The sequence below is a fragment of the Malassezia sympodialis genome, genomic scaffold (assembly GCF_000349305.1).
Source record: "Malassezia sympodialis ATCC 42132 genomic scaffold, msy_sf_1, whole genome shotgun sequence".
Taxonomy (NCBI): domain Eukaryota; kingdom Fungi; phylum Basidiomycota; class Malasseziomycetes; order Malasseziales; family Malasseziaceae; genus Malassezia; species Malassezia sympodialis.
The window spans coordinates 618963-635770 of record NW_017387799.1 but is presented as its reverse complement, the minus strand read 5'-3'; the positions used below and the strand labels follow the sequence as shown (position 1 = coordinate 635770).

The following is a 16808-nucleotide window of genomic DNA, read 5'->3' as shown; positions in this document are numbered from 1 at the left end:
GATGTGGCGACTTCGGGAGCAGGCCACGGACCGCTTGTGTCGCATTTTTGCGATGTGGTTCTGGAGGATCTGAGTCGCAACCAGAGTGTGTAGAATCACCTTTAACGGCAGTTCCACGCTTGGAGGTATTGCTCCAGGCCATGGGCCAGGCGGTGTATTCAGCCAACGATGACGATAAAAAACAGCAATTGACTACGCTCTCTGGAGATCCAAGCCCTGTCTTGAGCGACGTGCGTAGTTATTACTGACCCAGACGGCGAGTGTGTTTTCGAATGGCGAAATCCGAGTGACGCGTGCGTTAGAGCACGCTCTGTCGGAGCTCGTGACGACGGAGCGCAGCTATGTCGCTCGGCTGGATGCGCTGTACAATGTGCGTACACGAAACTTACCGAAGCGCTATGCCGTCCCTTTGCAGCAGCTATCGAGAGACAAGGATACACAAATTATCCCTGGGGCGGAGACCGACCTCATTTTCGGCAACGCAGGCGAGATTTTAGCGGCGAACAAGGTCTTGTTATGCGAGCTGGAGGTCGAATACGACCAAGGCCCAGCTCAACTTGCGTCATTGGTGGGCGATATCCTGTGCCGTCATGTGCGTAATAATCACTGACTCAGATGCACATGTTCCAGTGCTATGTGACATATCTCTCGAGCCTTGAGCGCGCCCAGCACACATATAACCAGATGCTCAAACACCGAGCATTCCGCGATTTTATTGAGCGTACGCAGCACTCGACCACCGAGCTGGGAAATGTTGGCCTTCGTGAGCTTATGATGGAGCCGTTGCAGCGCATCCCTAGGTACCAGCTCCTGATTGGTCACCTGCTGAAGCATATGCCGCCCCATTCGTCGCAAACGCAGCGCCTCCAGGACGCGTCGGCAGCGGCAACTATCATTGCCTCCCGTCGCGTGACGGACGGTGAGCGTTTGGCAGCTGTGCTTTGGAGCTGCCAGCGCATGATCGACCGGTTCCCCCCCGAACTCGTTAGTCCCCATCGCGAACTGCTGGGCAGCATCGATGTGGACGAGCTAGGCATCGAGTCACCGCACACTATGATCCAGACACTACATTCTGTCCTGGGCCGCCGCCCCAAGGCCTCGTATGCCCTGCTCGTCTTTACCGATGCACTCGTGCTTGTGCAGCGCCACTCATCGCAACCCACGCACCAGATTCTCGGTGTGCAGGAGCCGGACCGGCTGGCCGATCTCATGCGCTCCGCTCATCTTAGCGATATGCCGACGTCGCGCCGTACAGACCTGAGCTTTGCCGGTATGATTAACCTCCTGGATGTTCGTGCTAGGGGCGAAGGCTTAAACGGAATCCAACTTGAATTTCAGCGTCCTCTGCGCGGCACGAATAACCGCACAAGTGCGCGCCACTTTGGCGATGCAGCACCAGACGCGCTTGGCTCGCACGTGGCACCCTTCCTAGAATGTTTCTGGCGTGCACAGGCCGTTCACCGCGCGCAGACTCGGTCGTTGGGCGTGCGCCAGAGCCTGACGCCTTCCGTGAACGGACCCCTCACACTCTTCTGGACTCTCTTTACTCGCTCACAGTATGAACGCTTCGAGCATCGCGACCGTTGCGTCCTGCTCATCGGTTCTGTCGATTCGGCTGCGCAGCAGGCCGCAGAGCGTGCATCCGAATTTTGCGTCACGGCTGAGCTGTTCGACGAGGCCGATGCTTGTACGCTGTACCTGAGCCGCGCATGGGGCGCACAGACGCGCCAAATCCTTGCCAGCCTGCACATGATTCCGCGTGTGTGTGCCGATATGCTCGAGTCGCCGACGCTGCCGCAGCTGGCGCCGGGCCGGATGGCGTCTCTGTCTGGCGCGCCATCTACTACGGGTAGCACTGCGCCCGTTCCTCAGGTAACGCCTACGCGCCGCACACAGTCGATGCGCACAAATCGCCCCTCTGCGCCGACCGTGCAGCGCGCCCGCAGCCTAATGAGCGACCGGGTACGTGCGAGTATCCATTCAAGTCTGGAGGCCGTACAGGAGAGCGAACACTCTGTGGACATGGTCGACGAAGTGCCACTGGGTCGCAAGCGCACTGTGCCACTCGCTGAAGTCAGCAACCAAGTGTCGCCCAAGCGCCGTGCTGTGCCGACTTCGGCTTCCGGGGCAGAGAATGTACCCATTGTGCCGATGCATGAGACGCCCGTCAAGGCCAAGCCTGAAACGGCAACGGAAGTCGAAGTAGACATGCCGATGCACGATATCGATACTGCCACGCCATCCAAGAGTCATGGCATTATAAGCATGTACGCGGATGATACGCTAGACTTGCCGAATCCGTTTGACGAGCATGCTAGTCCGGCGCCCCCCTTACCGACGCTGCCCGAACCGGAGAAGGCGACTGTGATCCCTGAGCTGGCGATCGAGCCCATTGCGGAGGTCGTAGAGCCTGTGTCGACGGACACGACGCCGACGGGTGCGGCTTCCGAGGTGGCACCGGAAGTGGCGCCTTTGCCGCCTCCAAAGGACACTGGCAAACTGCGTGAGCGCCCCGTATCCGAGCACGAGATGCAGGAGCTACTGCGTCCTCTTCTGGAGCATATTCAAGAGGGCCCACAGTCCCAGCCTGTGGTGCATGTGCCGCCGACGCCTGTGGCGGAGGCTTGTGCGGCAGAGATTGTGCTGAGCCCCCACGAGGACCGCTCGCCCGTTGATGAAGCTGAGGAATCGGACAGTGAACTGTTCTCAGCACCACCCACGACGGACACGATTGGGTCTGCAGAGATGAAAGCGGCGATTGTGGGCCTGAACGAACGGATTGCAGCGCTGCGGCGGCATCGGCCTCGGGTGCAGGGCACCGGGTGGAGCGACGACTGGCAGGGATTCAAGCAGGCGATCAAGCATTTGAATGTGTCGTGGACTAAGATGGAGCGCGCATACGAGAACAACCAGATGGATCTGGCATCGCTGCGACTTGCGCAGCCTGAGCATGACGAGCGTGTTCACCTTTCGCCAGAGGCGTATACGGAGCTACAGGACCAGGCGAATGCGCTCCTGCCCCTTCGTGTCGAGGTTGAAACACTTACAAAGCGCTGCACTGCGCTGCAGGAGCTCGAGAAGGATGCGCGCATGGAAAATGCGGAGTTGTACGAGGTACGTGCGGCCAACTGACTCAGGCCTTCAACGAGGAGCTCGCCAAGATTTACCAGACGAGTTTTCGCCCTGCAGACGACGAGATTCACTACCTGCGTGAGGCTCTTCAGGCTGCCAAGGCTGAGATTCACTCGTTGCGCACTGAGAACCGTGCCTTGCGCTTGCACCAGGCTCTCACCGATCTGTAGGAGTTGTAGCAGCCCTCCACACGCGTCGGCGGACCGCGGACGGCCGTGGAGGCTCCGACCGACGCTCCAACGATGCGCGGGGACGAGTCGGACAAGTTTACGTTCACGGTTGGGAAGCTTGGTGCGTACGAGGAACACTAACGGGAGATGCGGGCATGGTACGGCGGTGTTGCAGCTAACGCTAGGCAATCCTGATCGGGGAGCGTGCGTCGCTCATCGAGTTTCCTTCGGTCCTCTTGCCGCGCGGCGTGTCGCTGGGCAGTGTTGTGGAAATCCGCGTGACACGCAACGAGGACCAGGAGCAGAAGAAACGCGAAGAGTTCATGCATCTTCAGGACGAGATCCTGCAGATGTACGGAGTTCACAGTCCCTCTCGTACGTGGCACACTCTCACACCAGCGCCTGTGCTGTACTTGCGTAACGTGACGCAGACAACCCTGACGATTGAGTGGGAGCCGCTGCAGATCGCGCATGCAGATCTCCTCTCAGTTGATGTACTGCGTAATGGCGAGCGCATCGCCAAGGTTCCGCAGCCGCTCACAACCACATCGACCAAACTATCGGGCCTGAGCATTGACACTAACTATTCAATTCAACTTGTCATGTATACGACTGCCGGAACGTACGTATCTAACGAAGTGTGCACCAAGACACGCACGCTCGACGATATGACTGGCGTGCATGTCTGTCTCGGCTCGATTCCCGACACCCGGCTCGCGGAAGCGACCAAGGCGCTGGTGGAATCGATGAATGCGCACTGGTCGTCAAATATCGAGCTCGAGACTACCCATTTGGTATGCACTACCCAACCGGCTGCCAACGATGAGAAGCAACAGAAGATCCACGAAAAGGCTCAGCTACTGAGCCTGCCGATCGTGCGGCCGCACTGGCTATTTGCGTGTCACGACGCCAAGCGGTACGTGAACAAGGTCTTACCACAGCATGGTCCCTATTGTACCATACTATTTGGATGCAACGCCGCCGAATTCTGCCCAGGTACAGGCGCAATTAGACGCTGCGCCCGTCGCCAAGTCAGACCAGGTGCACGAGGCTGTGGCCGTGCCGCATCCTGACGCTAGCGATGATGCGGTGCAGAAAACTGCAGAGCCTGAAGCCGCTCCTGAGGTATCCAAGCCTGCGTCGTCTGAGCATGAGGCAACAGAGCCTGCCCTGGGTATCTCTGTTACCAGCAAGGCCGTGGATGAATCTCTGGCGCGCGAGGCCCCGGGAGCCGACAGTAATGCAACGGATGCTACTGATGCGCCTGCAATCCAGATGGAGGGCAGTACTGCGCCCCCTCCTGCACCCGATGCCAGCGAGACTCAGGAGGCCGAGACGGAGGCACCCAAGGAGGGTGAGGCTAGTTTGGAGGCCGACATGGAAAATATTGACCTGAACGATCCTTAGGGTATCTAGCTCTGTGTACGCTGGGCCTCAGAAATCATATCTTGGCAAGTGCGCTGCAACTCATCGGCACCGGCTACGTGCGCCTCGGCCCACGCAGCAAGGGTAGGCATCTGGGCCTGTAGGGCGGCCTCCGCCTCGGCGAGGCTGGTGGGCGTGCGCTGGTCTAGGATCCGACGCAATGTCAAAGGTAGCTCAACGACGGGCGCCACTTGGTCGACCCATGGAATCGCGGCGTGGGTGGCAGCGTCTGTGGCAGGCTCCGTGGGCGGCTGACGCATCTGCTCGAGCTGCTGCTCCAACGACACGCGACTGGGCGCGAGGGCCTCGATTCCGCGGCGCATATCGCCGACCGTCTCGCTTGCGCCGACCAGCTCCTGATGGTGGTTGTACACCAGGCTCTGGCGATCGGCGTACAGATCGCGAACCGCGTCGAGACGCTGGCTGGACAGCCGAAGGAGCTCGCTCAATGGTCGCGATGTTGTCAGCTCATCGAGCGATGGAGGCGGAGTCTCCGCCTTGACGGGCTCTTCTGCCCCCTTGGGCGCCGTGGGAATCCCGTAAAACTCTTTGAGAGAGTCGGCCTTGCTGGTCGCCATGGCCAGGCGGAGCAACGCGCGGCGGTCTGCTTAGCTAAGAGGCGCCCCAGGCACCGCCGCCACGGCTGACCGTGCCCGCAACATGAAGCGGGAAGGCGGGGTGAAGGCGGAGTCGCGCGAGGCGGCCACACCGCGCGCCTACCGCGACATTCCGCTATACTCGATAGGCGCACGCACGTCGGTGACGCATCTTATGAAGTTTGCGAGTCACCAGCGTGTCGATCCGAACCAGGAGGAGCAGTTCACGCCGCCTGTGAAGTTGAACCGCAAGATGCCGCTGCGCCTCAAGATGCCGCCCGCACAGCCTGGAGATCCTGTGATTGATCGTTGGGGCAAGCCTGTCATGACCAAGGAGGGCCCGCCGCTCCGGTGGCCAGCACCGGACGCCGATCTTGAGGCGATCCAGCCATACCTCGGTCTAGACCAGCAAGCGTGCGTATCCGCCACTGACCACAGACTGGAAAACGAGGAGGCCGCTGCCTCTGGCGTGGGTATATCGCGCAGCCGCCCATTCCGCAAACGTGTGCGCGAGGTGCACAAGTCGGCCAATGCGGCGCGACGCACACGCAACGAGGAGTTTTTCCCGTGGGTCCTCGAGGACTTTGAGACATCGCAGGAGTGGGAAAGCTCACGCGAGCCTCTACCCAACAGCCTCAAAGCACTAGAACAGTACTATTACGCAGAGAAAGAGCGGCGCGAGCACGGGCTCCCTCCGCCCAAGACAGAGCCGGGTGCCGCTTCGCAGACACTCGTTGCACCTCATGCGCCTTGGATCGGACAGCTTGAAGGCGACTCAGACGAAAACTCGACATCACACCATGTGCTCTTTGCATTTGACGAGCGCAATGCGGGTGGCTTCCAGGTCGTGCCGGTCCGGCGGCAGTACAAGTTTATGCAGCTACACAAGCATGCGATGACCAGCGACCAGATCGAAGAAGAGTTTTCCAAGCAGCAGAGGAGTGCCGAATCAGATCGGTGGATGATGCGTACGAGGTACAACACGGGCGCGGGTCTCGGTGGCCCGGACGGGCTGCGCGGTGTGCGGCGGGCGGGCGGCCGTGGCCTCCCATCGCTGGCGCTGCCCGGTGCGCCCTCTCTCGGATGGCAGAGCAGCGCACAGCTCGTGGCGGTGCGTGGCGAGCGTGAGCGCATGCGCGACGACGATGACGACCTCTTTGGCTCCATGCCGAAGCAGGAGACGACGTACGATGAGCTTGACTTTGAGGAAGAGTTTGCTGATGACGAGGAAAAGCCGATAGTCGGCGACGATGCGGAAGACCCCGAGGCGCGTGAGCTCGAGGACCGCCTCAAGCGCGAGATGGTCGCAGACCGTGTCGACGACGATGTGCGCATCAAGCGTGAGCCGGACGAGTACGACGACGCCGTCGCCGTCAACCGGCGGAGCGGGGGCGACGCACTATTTGGCGACGCTTCGTATGGACGCCACGACGACGCCATGCTTACAGGGTCAGGTCGCCAGATGCGCAAGATCATGAAGGCCCTCAGCCAGCGCGAGGGCCTCGACATGTACGACAGCGACGAGGAGGCCAAGAACCCGTACGCCAGCGACGAATCCGACGACGAGGACCTGGACGTGCTGCACCCTGAACGTGCCATTCTTGCGGCCCGCGAAGAAAAGGCGCGGCAGGAGCGCCTTGCCAAGGAAGCTAATGGGGTGTCTTCAGCCACATCGCCCGAGCCTGATGGCGGCGTGAAGCGCAAGAACGATATGCCGCCGCGCTCGGATGACGGCCTCAAGCGTGCTAGAACCGACTCGCGCGCGAGTTCGCCTAGCGCTGGCATGGCTGGTCGCTCTGGCTCGCCACCGCGTCCCCTCACGCCGCTCGAGTTGGAACTCGTGCAGCTCATTTCCGACGGGCGCATAACTAACACGACCGATCTCGTGCAGCACTTCCGCGCACGCCTCAAGCAGGGGGGCGCTGCGCTCAAGGAGGAGCTGAGTGCGGCTGTCAAGCGCATTGCCTATATGGACAAGAAGGAGAATCGGCTCAAGCTCAAGGACGCCGTCGCCGAGGGTGCCGCGTCGCCCGCCCGTAGTCCGTAGTTACTATTGCCACCGAAGCCATTTCTCAGCGCGTCGATCGCCTCGCACGAGAGGCAGCAGCTCGTCGCGACACTGCCGGTTGTAGGCGCGGAGCCACTGCGCTTCCATCGGGCTCAGCAGACGCTGATCGACGAGTCGAGTTGAAATCGGTACGCGCGTGAGTGTCTCGAGCTCTAGCCACGGGCCTTGGAAGTCGCGGTGCGTCGTGGCGCGGCGCACTAGCACGACTGACTCGATACGGATGCCAAAGTGGCCCACTTCGTAAAAGCCCGGCTCGTTGCTTAGCGCCATGCCCTCCTGTAGTGGCACTGGCACTGTGGCGCCACCTGACGACGAGGACAGTCCATGTGGGCCCTCGTGCACCGCTAAGAACGAGCCGACGCCGTGCCCCGTGCCGTGCATATAGTTGTACCCATCCTGGTACAGTGGCTGACGCGCTAGCATATCGAGCTGCGCGCCCGTCGTTCCCGCAGGGAAACGGGCACACGCCAGGGCAATGTGCCCTTGCAGCACGCGCGTGTAGGCACGTTTCTGCTCGGCGCTCGGGCGCCCAAAGTGCATGGTGCGTGTTGTATCAATCGTTCCATCATGGTATTGCGGGCCAGAATCGTTCAGGTACGGTGTCTCGCGGTCCAATACACGCGAATGCGTAGTCGGCGTCTCGTAATGGGGAAGCGCAGCATTTGGGCCAGCTGCGCTAATCGCATCGTACGCTTGCATCCCTGCAAACAGCGGATCAGCTGCCCGCAGGCGCGCCAACTCGTCTGCTGCTTGGCGCTCGGTGATGGTCGCACCGCGGCGCATCGCCTCCTCGAGCCATGCAGCCCACTTGACCCATGCAGCGCCGTCGCGCAGGTAGGCATGGCGCAGGCCGGCCTGCTCGACTTCATTCTTGCACGCCTTGGCTAGGGCCACGGGGCTAGCGGCTGGCTGCACCACGACGCGGTTCTCGCCGGCCGCATGCACAAGCGCATGCGACGCACGCTCATCGACGAGGATCTTCGATAGCGGGGTATCGCGCAGCCATGTCATAATGTGTTCGTATGCGTGCAGCGAGACGCCCATCGCGGCTAAGTACAGACGCACAGAGTGCGTCAAAAGGCGCTCATCCACAAACATGGCAACGTCGTCAGCCGTAACGATCACGTAGGCGGGAAACACGGCTGCGGTTAGCTGCATCACGTACGATTGCAAGGAATTGACGCGCCGCGCAGGTTGAGCAGCCATGCCACTTCGTCGAGCGCGGACAGCACATACGCTGCGTCTTCGTGGTGGTCTGCTAGCCACTGCCGCAGGTCGCGAATCTTTGACGCTGCATCAACGCCAGCATACTCCATCGAATGCTCGTAGACAGGCGTAAGAGTGGGCGGTGGCCGCTCGGCACCCCACACCTCATCGACCAAATTCAGCTCGGGGCACACCAGCGTCTTGTGCTGTGATTGCAGCGCGGCCCGCAGGCGCACAGCAAGCGTGTGAGGAACGAGTGCCGCATCCATACCAACATGCATGCCGTGCGGGAGCTCGGTGATCCACGAGGTCCATGGCTGGACGTCCGGCTCGCCGACCCTGTGCAGCGTCCAATTGACATCCAGCTGCTCGGATGCCTGCACATGGTACCGCCCATCCGTAAAGAAGTGGGCAGCGTCGAGACACACTACGGCCGTGGCCGTGCTCCCTGTGAACCCCGTAATAAATGGAAGGCGCTGGTCGCATGGCGCCGCGTACTCAGACGCATGTGCGTCCTCGGTTCCAATCACATACGCGTCGACGCCACACGCGCGCATGACGTGACGCAGCTGCGCGAGGCGCTGCGTCGTGTCAACGGGCTTTGCACACACAGACACCCCAGATGCATACTGCTCCAGCAGTGCGCGCTTTTCATCCAGCTCGGGCCTGGTGCGCGACGCCACACAGCCCATGGTGTATCCGACGGCCGGTCGCCGGCGGCAGGCGCAGGGGCCGCGCGTCCATACCTCCACCTGCATCAACCTGCTGCGCTGCCATGTCTGCAGATCCCCAGTACGTGCGCGCCACTCACGCCAGACCGGCACCGGCGCCGTCCAAGACGCTCAATGAGACGATGAAGGAGTTTGATTCGGTCCCCCTCTTCATGCGCGACCTGCCGAAGGAGGAGGGGAACACGGCGCTCGAGGCGCTGCAGTCGCTCGCGTTTGAAGGGCACCCCGACGGTAGGCTGTTTCGACTGATGTCCAGAGGCAGCGGAGAACTTTAAGAACCAGGGCAACGAGTACTTCCGCGCAAAAAGATACAAGGAGGCACTTGGGTTTTACCGACAGGGCCTTGAGGCAAAGCCGGAGGATGCCAAGCTCAAAGAGACGCTTTTGCTCAATGCGGCCGCCTGCGACCTCGAGTTGAGTATGTGGCAGCCACTGACTCAGAAAACTATGGACGTGCTCTGCATGCAACGCGCGCGGCGCTTGTGCTGAATGCACGCTCCGTTAAGGCTCTCTACCGTGCTGCGAAAGCGTTCCTTGCGCTTGACCGCGTGAAAGATACGCTGGGCTGCTGCGATATGGCCAAGGACCTTGATCTATCGAACTCCGAGTTCGAACGACTGCGTGCACTGGCCCTGGAGCGCTTGGCACAGCTGGAGCGCCGCGAAAAGGAGCGCGAGGAGCGCCAGCGGCGCACAACGCTTGAGAACGAGGCCCTCCAAGTCGCCTTCGTTGCGCGTGGCCTGTGGGTGACGAAGAGCGACGATCCGCCGGACAACCCGACGCCCGCACACTTTGATCCCGAGGCGCGCCCATCGTACTCGTCGCTGGAGATACCCCTGATCGGTGCTTCTGAGCCGTGGAAGGCCCCTGACCCCATCCGCACGCCGCTCGTGTTCCCAGTGATGCTACTGTACCCCCAGCACAATACATCCGATCTCATATCGGAGTACCACGAGGACACACCGATCGGTATGCATCTGGATGTCATGTTCCCTCCAGAGGCTCGTGGCTCACTCCCTTGGGATCCGCAGGGCGAGTATGTGTCGTCGCAACTCTCGGTGATTGCGCGCACGCGCAAGGGACGCCTCCTGCGCGTGGGCCACAAGCTCTCGCTACGCACACTACTGGACCAAGGCGCGCAGCCTGGTGCTGCTGGCCAGTTGGAGGACCGCGACGGCATTGTGATGCGCGACGGCATCATCGACTTGTATGTCTTCCCCAAGGGCTCGTCTGCCGAGCGGACGTGGGTCGCCGAGACGAAGGGCCGTGCTACATAGTCACGTGAATAACAGACGGCGGCGCGAGCGGCGGCGCGCTATTGCGCGCGATGCGAGAGCGTGCGCTGGACGGGGCGCTGATGACGGTGTACTCGCCGCCGCCAGATGGCACGGAGAAGCATGGTGTCCTACTCGATACGACAGATTCCGCACAGGACTCGATACAAATGTACTTTGAGGAAAGCTCCGACGATAGCTCCGATGATCTCGCGGCTGGGCGCGACGAGGAGACAGCCGCACGCGTCGAGGAGGAGATCAGCGCGATCCAGCACAGCATCGATGGGATGCAGCAGTACGAAATTGTAGACAAGCTGGGTGAAGGCACGTTCTCGTCGGTATACAAGGCGATCGATCTGCACCACTACGCGTATTCGAACCAGGACTGGTTCAAGAGCAGCACGCCCAAGATCGCGGCCCGTGTATCGCGGCGGCCGACCGTGTACGTGGCGCTTAAGCGCATTTACGTGACATCGAGCACCGCGCGCATCCTGAACGAGCTGGAGATCATGGAGTCCCTCCGAGGCCAGCCGTACCTGTCCTATCTCATCACCGCCTTCCGGTCGGCCGACCAGGTGATTGCTGTGATGCCGTACAGCCGGCACACGGAGTTTCGCGTATGTTGCACTACTGACAGCAGGACTACTATCGGATTATGCCGCTCTCAGATCTGCCCTGCTACTTTTACTGCCTCTTCTCCGCGCTACATGCGATGCACAAGCAAGGCATCGTGCACCGTGACGTGAAGCCGGCCAACTTTTTATATGATCCGCGCACGGGCTATGGCACGCTGTGCGACTTTGGGCTAGCTGAGCGGCTCGAGGCGTCAGAATGGCACGGCAAGTGCCACCACACTCTCCCGACGGCCGAGCATCCTCATGGCGAGCAGTGCATCAACCAAGCGACACACAGCTCGCATTTGCTTCCTGGGGGCGCGCTCTCTCGCGCTGATGACGGCAACAAGTACATCGTGCGCGGTCAGCCGATGGGCCCGCCCGACCGTGTTGGGTACCTACGCAACGACCCACGGCCCAGCGTGCGCGCGAACCGCGCAGGCACGCGTGGCTTTCGTGCGCCCGAGGTGCTGTTCAAGTGCCCAGATCAGACACCAGCGATTGATATCTGGTCGGCGGGTATCATTCTCCTCTCGTTCCTGCTGCGGCGCTTCCCTCTGTTCAATTCGAACGACGATACGGAGGCGTTGCTGGAGCTGGCCACCATCTTTGGACAGCGGCGCATGGAGCAGTGCGCCATGCTACACAATCGCACGTTTGCGTGCAATCTCCCCACGGTCGATCACCCCGGCCGCCGCATCCCCGAGCTCATCCAGCAGATCCGCCCAGCGCTGTTTGAACCGCCTCCCGACCACCCCGACCCAACCGAGTACCGCCAGCAGGTGCAGCACGTCGTGCATCTGGCCAGTGTGTGTCTGTATCTAGACTGTACGAGGCGGTGGACAGCGCAGCGACTGCTCCAGCACGCCTTCTTCCAGGACGTGGCTAGCGTAGATACCCCGTAGCTGACGGCTGCCTTCTCCACATGTCCCACGAAGCCAGACACCAGGGCTATGGCGGCGCCGTTGACGGCTCTGCCCCGCTGGCTGCTACGGCCGATGTGCTGCGGTGCTATGAGGAGGCCGTCCAGGAGCCCATGATAGAGTGTGTGAACTTAGATGGGCTTTACACGAACGCACAAGAAGAAGACTCGGATCGTGTAGACGCGGTCGTCCTTCGCGAAGATTTCTGCTCGACAGGTACGTTCTATCACTTACGCGCAGCAATTATTGCTAGCACATGGCTGGCGCTGCGTCCAGAGAATCGCTCACAGGGTGTCGATATTGACTTGGACGCACTTCGAGATACCCAGGCCAAGCTTGGCGGCAACAAGGTGCAACTGCTGCAAAGCCCGTCTTACGCGCATGGGCCCCATACCGTGGAGCTGCCTGCACCCGCTGCGAAGCCGGCCGCTGTCCCCGAAACGCCAGGGTACGTCTCAACGTGGGCAGAGGGTCAAGCAACCGCGCGTCTCGACCGCCGTCGGGCCAAGCGCCAGCAGCGGACTGCGCGGGACGCTGGGGCTGCTTCCACGGAGCCTAGGCTTGTGCTGCTGCACAGCGATGTACTGGACCTGCCGGTACAGCCCGTTGAAGGGCGCGCGCCGCTCGAAGCGCCTGACATTGTGGCCTCGCTAAACTATGCCATGGCTTACTTCCACGACCGCGCGACGCTCTTGCGGTACTTGCGAGGCGTCGTGGCGAGCCTCCGACCCAAGACAGGCGTGTTTATTACTGACATGTTTGGCGGTCCTCCAACGGGAGAGACGTACGAGGACCAGGATCGCCTGTGGGCTAAGTTCCGGGACGAGCCGGGCTTCCGCCGCGCTCAAGACGGCGCCGAGCAGGTGGTCTTGCGGCCGAGCACAGGCGGCGACGATTTGCAGGTGCTGCCTGGGCCCACGCCCGAGCAACGCGGCACGCGCGCCGAGTGGCCGCGTGGGCATCTCAAGCTTGTTCGCACCGGTGATACGCACGGCGGCTTTGAATACTGGCGCGAAGATGGACCGATCGACTACGCGACGAATCGATTCCGTATGAGCCTCAGCTTCCGTTTCCGCGACCACTCGTGGCTGCGCGACGTATTTTCGTACGATTTCCGGATCTGGTCGCTGCGCGAGCTGACCGAGGCTATGGAAGAGGCCGGATTTGCCAGCGTGCGCATTCTTGTGCTGCCACGCAACGACATTGATCGCGACGATTCGGCGTCGGAGGGTAGCGACATGGACGATGGAGACGACGACGGTTTTGCGGCCATGTTCCTCCGTACCGAGCGGGAAGAGCGCCGTCGCCGCAAGTTCCACACGGTCCAGCCAGGCGAAAAGGTGTTCTCTACGCACTCCTTTTCCACCTACATAGTGGCGCGCGCGCCATAGGTTAGCCTACCATGCTGCGTTTCCGCCCCCGAAGGCGTACTTCCTGTAGGCGCGCATAAATGTGCGGCCAGGCGCCATCGACATGTAGCTCGCCCTTGGTCTTGGTACCGCGTGTATGCTCTGTCGTGTACGCAGCATAGCTCTCCAAGACACGGTGAAAGAGCGGCTCCGACGCAGGATGCGTCGACGCAAATGCGCGCTCAAGCACGTACAGGTCCACGGCCTTGTCTTCCCAGAAGCTCGAGACGGATGCGAGCCCAAAGTCAATCAGGACAATCTGCCCATCTGGACGGAGAATCATGTTGCTCGTCGTGAGGTCGCCGTGGATCACATCGGCACAGTGCATTTGCGCCAGCTGTTCACCGATGCGGATCATGACCTGCAGCTGGGCGTCCTCACTGGGACACACGTCCACCTCCTTCTCGCCGTCTTCCGGGACGCCGCCCAGCCACTGGCGCACACTCAAGCCGTCGATCCATTCCATGCCGAGAACGCCGCGCGTCTCATCGACCAAGACGAGGCGCGGCACATGCACACCACTGCGCGCGCTTCGCACAAGCGAGCGCGCTTCCGAAATAGTCCGCTGCGCCGTGATGCTCTTGGACAGTGCTGGGTGTCGGTATCGCTTGAAGAAGCGGTGCTTGATGAGCACCGATTCAGCTCGGGCTGGACGCGCCTCCGTGCGTCCACCAGGGAACGTGAGCATCGCCTCGTCGTCCCATAGAATCGTGCGATACACCTTGGCCTCGGCGCCCTGCTTCACAAGGTATGTGCCTGGGGCCTGCAGGAGCTGCAGCACCGGCGCCTCGCCCAGCTCGTCCATGAGCAAGAGGTGGAGGTGCGGACCAAGCTTGCCCCAGGACCATGCCTCGCAAGCGAGCCAAGCTCTCGGTGCGGCAGACGCAGCGCGAGGCGCTGGGACATGACCTGCCCCCTGGACCCAAGCGCGCACGCGACGATACGCCACGCAAGGCACTCGCGCTCTTTCGGCCGCCGCCACCGCGGTCAAAGGCGGACGAGCCGCCCCAGCGCACCGAGGCGCCGCTGCAGATCCGACCAGGCGAGAAGCTGCGTGACTTTAACGAGTAGGTACTCTGGCTGACCGTAGACGTGTTGAGCAGGCATTTGCAGGTGACCTGAATCGGACAATGCGCGCTGAGCTGCGCTCGGAGTCAAATCAAAAGAAGCGACAGCGTCGACGTGAACTCCTCAAGGCGAAAAAACGGGCAGCAGATCCACAGGCCGCCCGTGCCGCCGAGGAGGCAGCTGACTTTGAACGTGCAAGCCAGTCGCGCTCTCTCCACGATGTCGCACAGGCGCCGCCCACAATCACGGCGCGTCCCAAGGAGCGGCTGAAACGCAAGGCGCCCGCGCTGGTCGAAGCGCTTGCGCAGCGTCCCAAGCCGTCCGCTGCGCGCCAGCGCATCCTTGACGAAGAGCGCCAGCGCGTCATCGCACAGTACCGGTCCATGAAGGGTCGATCCTAAATCCACTATGGCTACTCCTCGTCGATCATGTCCTCCTCGGGCTCCTCCTCGGGCTCCTCCTCTTCCTCCTCCTGCTCAAAGTTCCAAGGGACACGGAAGAAACGCACAATCTGCTTATTCGGGTCCTTGGCCAACACAAAGCGGCCGGCCGGCTGCGCGCGCGCAAGGTCAATGATCGTGCGCACAATGCCCCAGCCATTCGTGAGGTTGTAGGCCATCTGCGCAGCAAGGTCCCGCGGTTTGAACCACGACGTGCCGAGAATTGTGTGGCGGTACGGGTCAAGCGGGTTCGAGCGCGAAATGTAGCCGAGTTTCATGTTGTCAGCGCCGGCCAAGATGCTCTGCACTGTGAAACGTGCAAGCTTGAACGAGTTGTTCTTCATCTCCGTAGCCACGACCGCTCCACGGCTCTGATCCAGGCGCGAGCGCCAGTCAGGGGCACCACCCGCGCCCGGCGCACGCGGGTCAAACTCGTTGAGTGTGCGAATCGTAATCAGCTGCGGAGCCGCCTTCTTGTCCGCACCACCGACAAACGCATTCAGCTCGGTACGCACGAGCATCTCCACCGGGTCGTCTTCGTCAGTGCTCAGGTTGAAGCGGCGGTAGCGGTAGCCACAGCTCGCCAGCTTGCCCTCCTCTGCATTCTCGCCCGTGTGGAAAGGATTTGGGTTTTCAAACGCATACGTCTTGGCCTCGTCGCACACCTGGAATCCAAAGTTTTCATTCACAAACGTCGCTTCCAGACTCAGCGCCCCAGGGGTATTGATCTTAGCACGCACATTTGTCTCCGGTGCGGAGCCATTCGCCGGATCGTTCAGCTCCATTGGCGGCTCCGACGCATTCTCGTTAACCGTCAAAAAGTCAAAGGCACTGTTCGCGCGCTTGTCAAAGAACAGCTCACCGTCCTCTGTCTTGGTGATCACAATGTCCCATGGGTACACCGAGCGTGGCGCGCACATCAGCAGCGCAAGAATCGCGTCAGTGATGTACACCTGCGCCTTCTTGTCACTCGACGCTACCTCTTGGATGACAGGGTCCTCAGACGTCGTGGGGCTGTAGTGCACACGGTCACGCGGCTGCAAGGGACGCTCAAACTTCACACTTACGCGGTCGTACATGCGGTCGTACTGGTACAGCGTGCCGTACGACGCCACTTCCTGCGGTGCCTCGACGTCCAGTCGCAGTTTCGACATGCGCAGGAAGTCAAGCTCGCTGAGTTGCTCCCAGTCAGGGCCAACAGTGATCGAGGCCTCACGCGGCTTGCGCTGCGTGCGCTCCCAGTCGCGCCAGCCAGGGCGGCGCGTCGTGCGCGCATTGGCAGGCGCGCGCGCACCGCGCACGCCACGCGCCGTCGCAGCACCCGCACCAGTGCGTCCAGTCGCAGCTGCGGTGCGACCCACAGGGGCTGACCCGCGGCCACTGCGTGCTGTAGCACTGGCTGTCGTGCGACGCGCAGCGGCAGAGCGGCCGTTATCCACCACGCTGAAGCTCGACTCATCCTCACCGTGGAAATAGGTGAACGTGTTGGACGGTGTACCGGAGGCATACGCAGGCGCAGGTGCACTGCGCGAGCTGCGCGCACCACGGCCAGGCGCAGTCGTCGCGCGGTCCTCCGCCGCGGCGCCACCGGTGTTCCAATCGGCAATGCGGCCAATGCGCTCAGATTTCGAAAAGGGAGTAAAGGGGATCTGTTGGAACTCTTCAGGAAGAGCTAGTGCGGCGCTGGCACCTGCAGGCGGTCCCCATGCATCCGATGTAGAGGCAACACGAGGCAGCGGGAAAGTCGCCATG

General features: G+C 61.6%; 9 protein-coding genes across 9 annotated transcripts; 6 read left to right on the top strand and 3 right to left on the bottom strand.

Moving 5' to 3' along the window:
* Positions 1–621: 621 nt before the first annotated feature.
* MSY001_0277 (uncharacterized protein) lies at positions 622–3302 on the top strand (the record flags this gene model as incomplete). Its single annotated transcript, XM_018884964.1, has 2 exons — positions 622–3114; positions 3138–3302. 2 exons carry the CDS (start codon positions 622–624, stop codon positions 3300–3302), a joined length of 2658 nt encoding a protein of 885 aa, XP_018738919.1.
* Positions 3303–3374: 72 nt separating this feature from the next.
* Positions 3375–4709, top strand: CHS5 (Component of exomer complex-like protein; the record flags this gene model as incomplete). Its single annotated transcript, XM_018884953.1, has 3 exons — positions 3375–3410; positions 3488–4231; positions 4305–4709. 3 exons carry the CDS (start codon positions 3375–3377, stop codon positions 4707–4709), a joined length of 1185 nt encoding a protein of 394 aa, XP_018738918.1.
* Positions 4710–5387: 678 nt separating this feature from the next.
* On the top strand, positions 5388–7370 carry MSY001_0275 (uncharacterized protein; the record flags this gene model as incomplete). The annotated part of the gene is made up of 1 exon (XM_018884942.1): positions 5388–7370. The coding sequence occupies one exon, from the start codon at positions 5388–5390 to the stop codon at positions 7368–7370; it is 1983 nt and encodes a 660-aa protein (XP_018738917.1).
* A 3-nt stretch (positions 7371–7373) lies between these two features.
* Positions 7374–9289, bottom strand: MSY001_0274 (uncharacterized protein; the record flags this gene model as incomplete). The annotated part of the gene is made up of 2 exons (XM_018884931.1): positions 7374–8533; positions 8557–9289. The coding sequence occupies 2 exons, from the start codon at positions 9287–9289 to the stop codon at positions 7374–7376; spliced, it is 1893 nt and encodes a 630-aa protein (XP_018738916.1).
* A 614-nt stretch (positions 9290–9903) lies between these two features.
* MSY001_0273 (uncharacterized protein) lies at positions 9904–10605 on the top strand (the record flags this gene model as incomplete). The annotated part of the gene is made up of 2 exons (XM_018884920.1): positions 9904–10297; positions 10328–10605. The coding sequence occupies 2 exons, from the start codon at positions 9904–9906 to the stop codon at positions 10603–10605; spliced, it is 672 nt and encodes a 223-aa protein (XP_018738915.1).
* Positions 10606–10655: 50 nt separating this feature from the next.
* Positions 10656–13530, top strand: MSY001_0272 (uncharacterized protein; the record flags this gene model as incomplete). The annotated part of the gene is made up of 3 exons (XM_018884909.1): positions 10656–11177; positions 11240–12025; positions 12106–13530. The coding sequence occupies 3 exons, from the start codon at positions 10656–10658 to the stop codon at positions 13528–13530; spliced, it is 2733 nt and encodes a 910-aa protein (XP_018738914.1).
* A 1-nt stretch (position 13531) lies between these two features.
* MSY001_0271 (uncharacterized protein) lies at positions 13532–14353 on the bottom strand (the record flags this gene model as incomplete). Its single annotated transcript, XM_018884898.1, has 1 exon — positions 13532–14353. The coding sequence occupies one exon, from the start codon at positions 14351–14353 to the stop codon at positions 13532–13534; it is 822 nt and encodes a 273-aa protein (XP_018738913.1).
* Positions 14354–14394: 41 nt separating this feature from the next.
* Positions 14395–15017, top strand: MSY001_0270 (uncharacterized protein; the record flags this gene model as incomplete). The annotated part of the gene is made up of 2 exons (XM_018884887.1): positions 14395–14615; positions 14639–15017. 2 exons carry the CDS (start codon positions 14395–14397, stop codon positions 15015–15017), a joined length of 600 nt encoding a protein of 199 aa, XP_018738912.1.
* An 11-nt stretch (positions 15018–15028) lies between these two features.
* Positions 15029–16807, bottom strand: MSY001_0269 (uncharacterized protein; the record flags this gene model as incomplete). Its single annotated transcript, XM_018884875.1, has 1 exon — positions 15029–16807. The coding sequence occupies one exon, from the start codon at positions 16805–16807 to the stop codon at positions 15029–15031; it is 1779 nt and encodes a 592-aa protein (XP_018738911.1).
* Between the last annotated feature and the right edge of the window lies 1 nt (position 16808).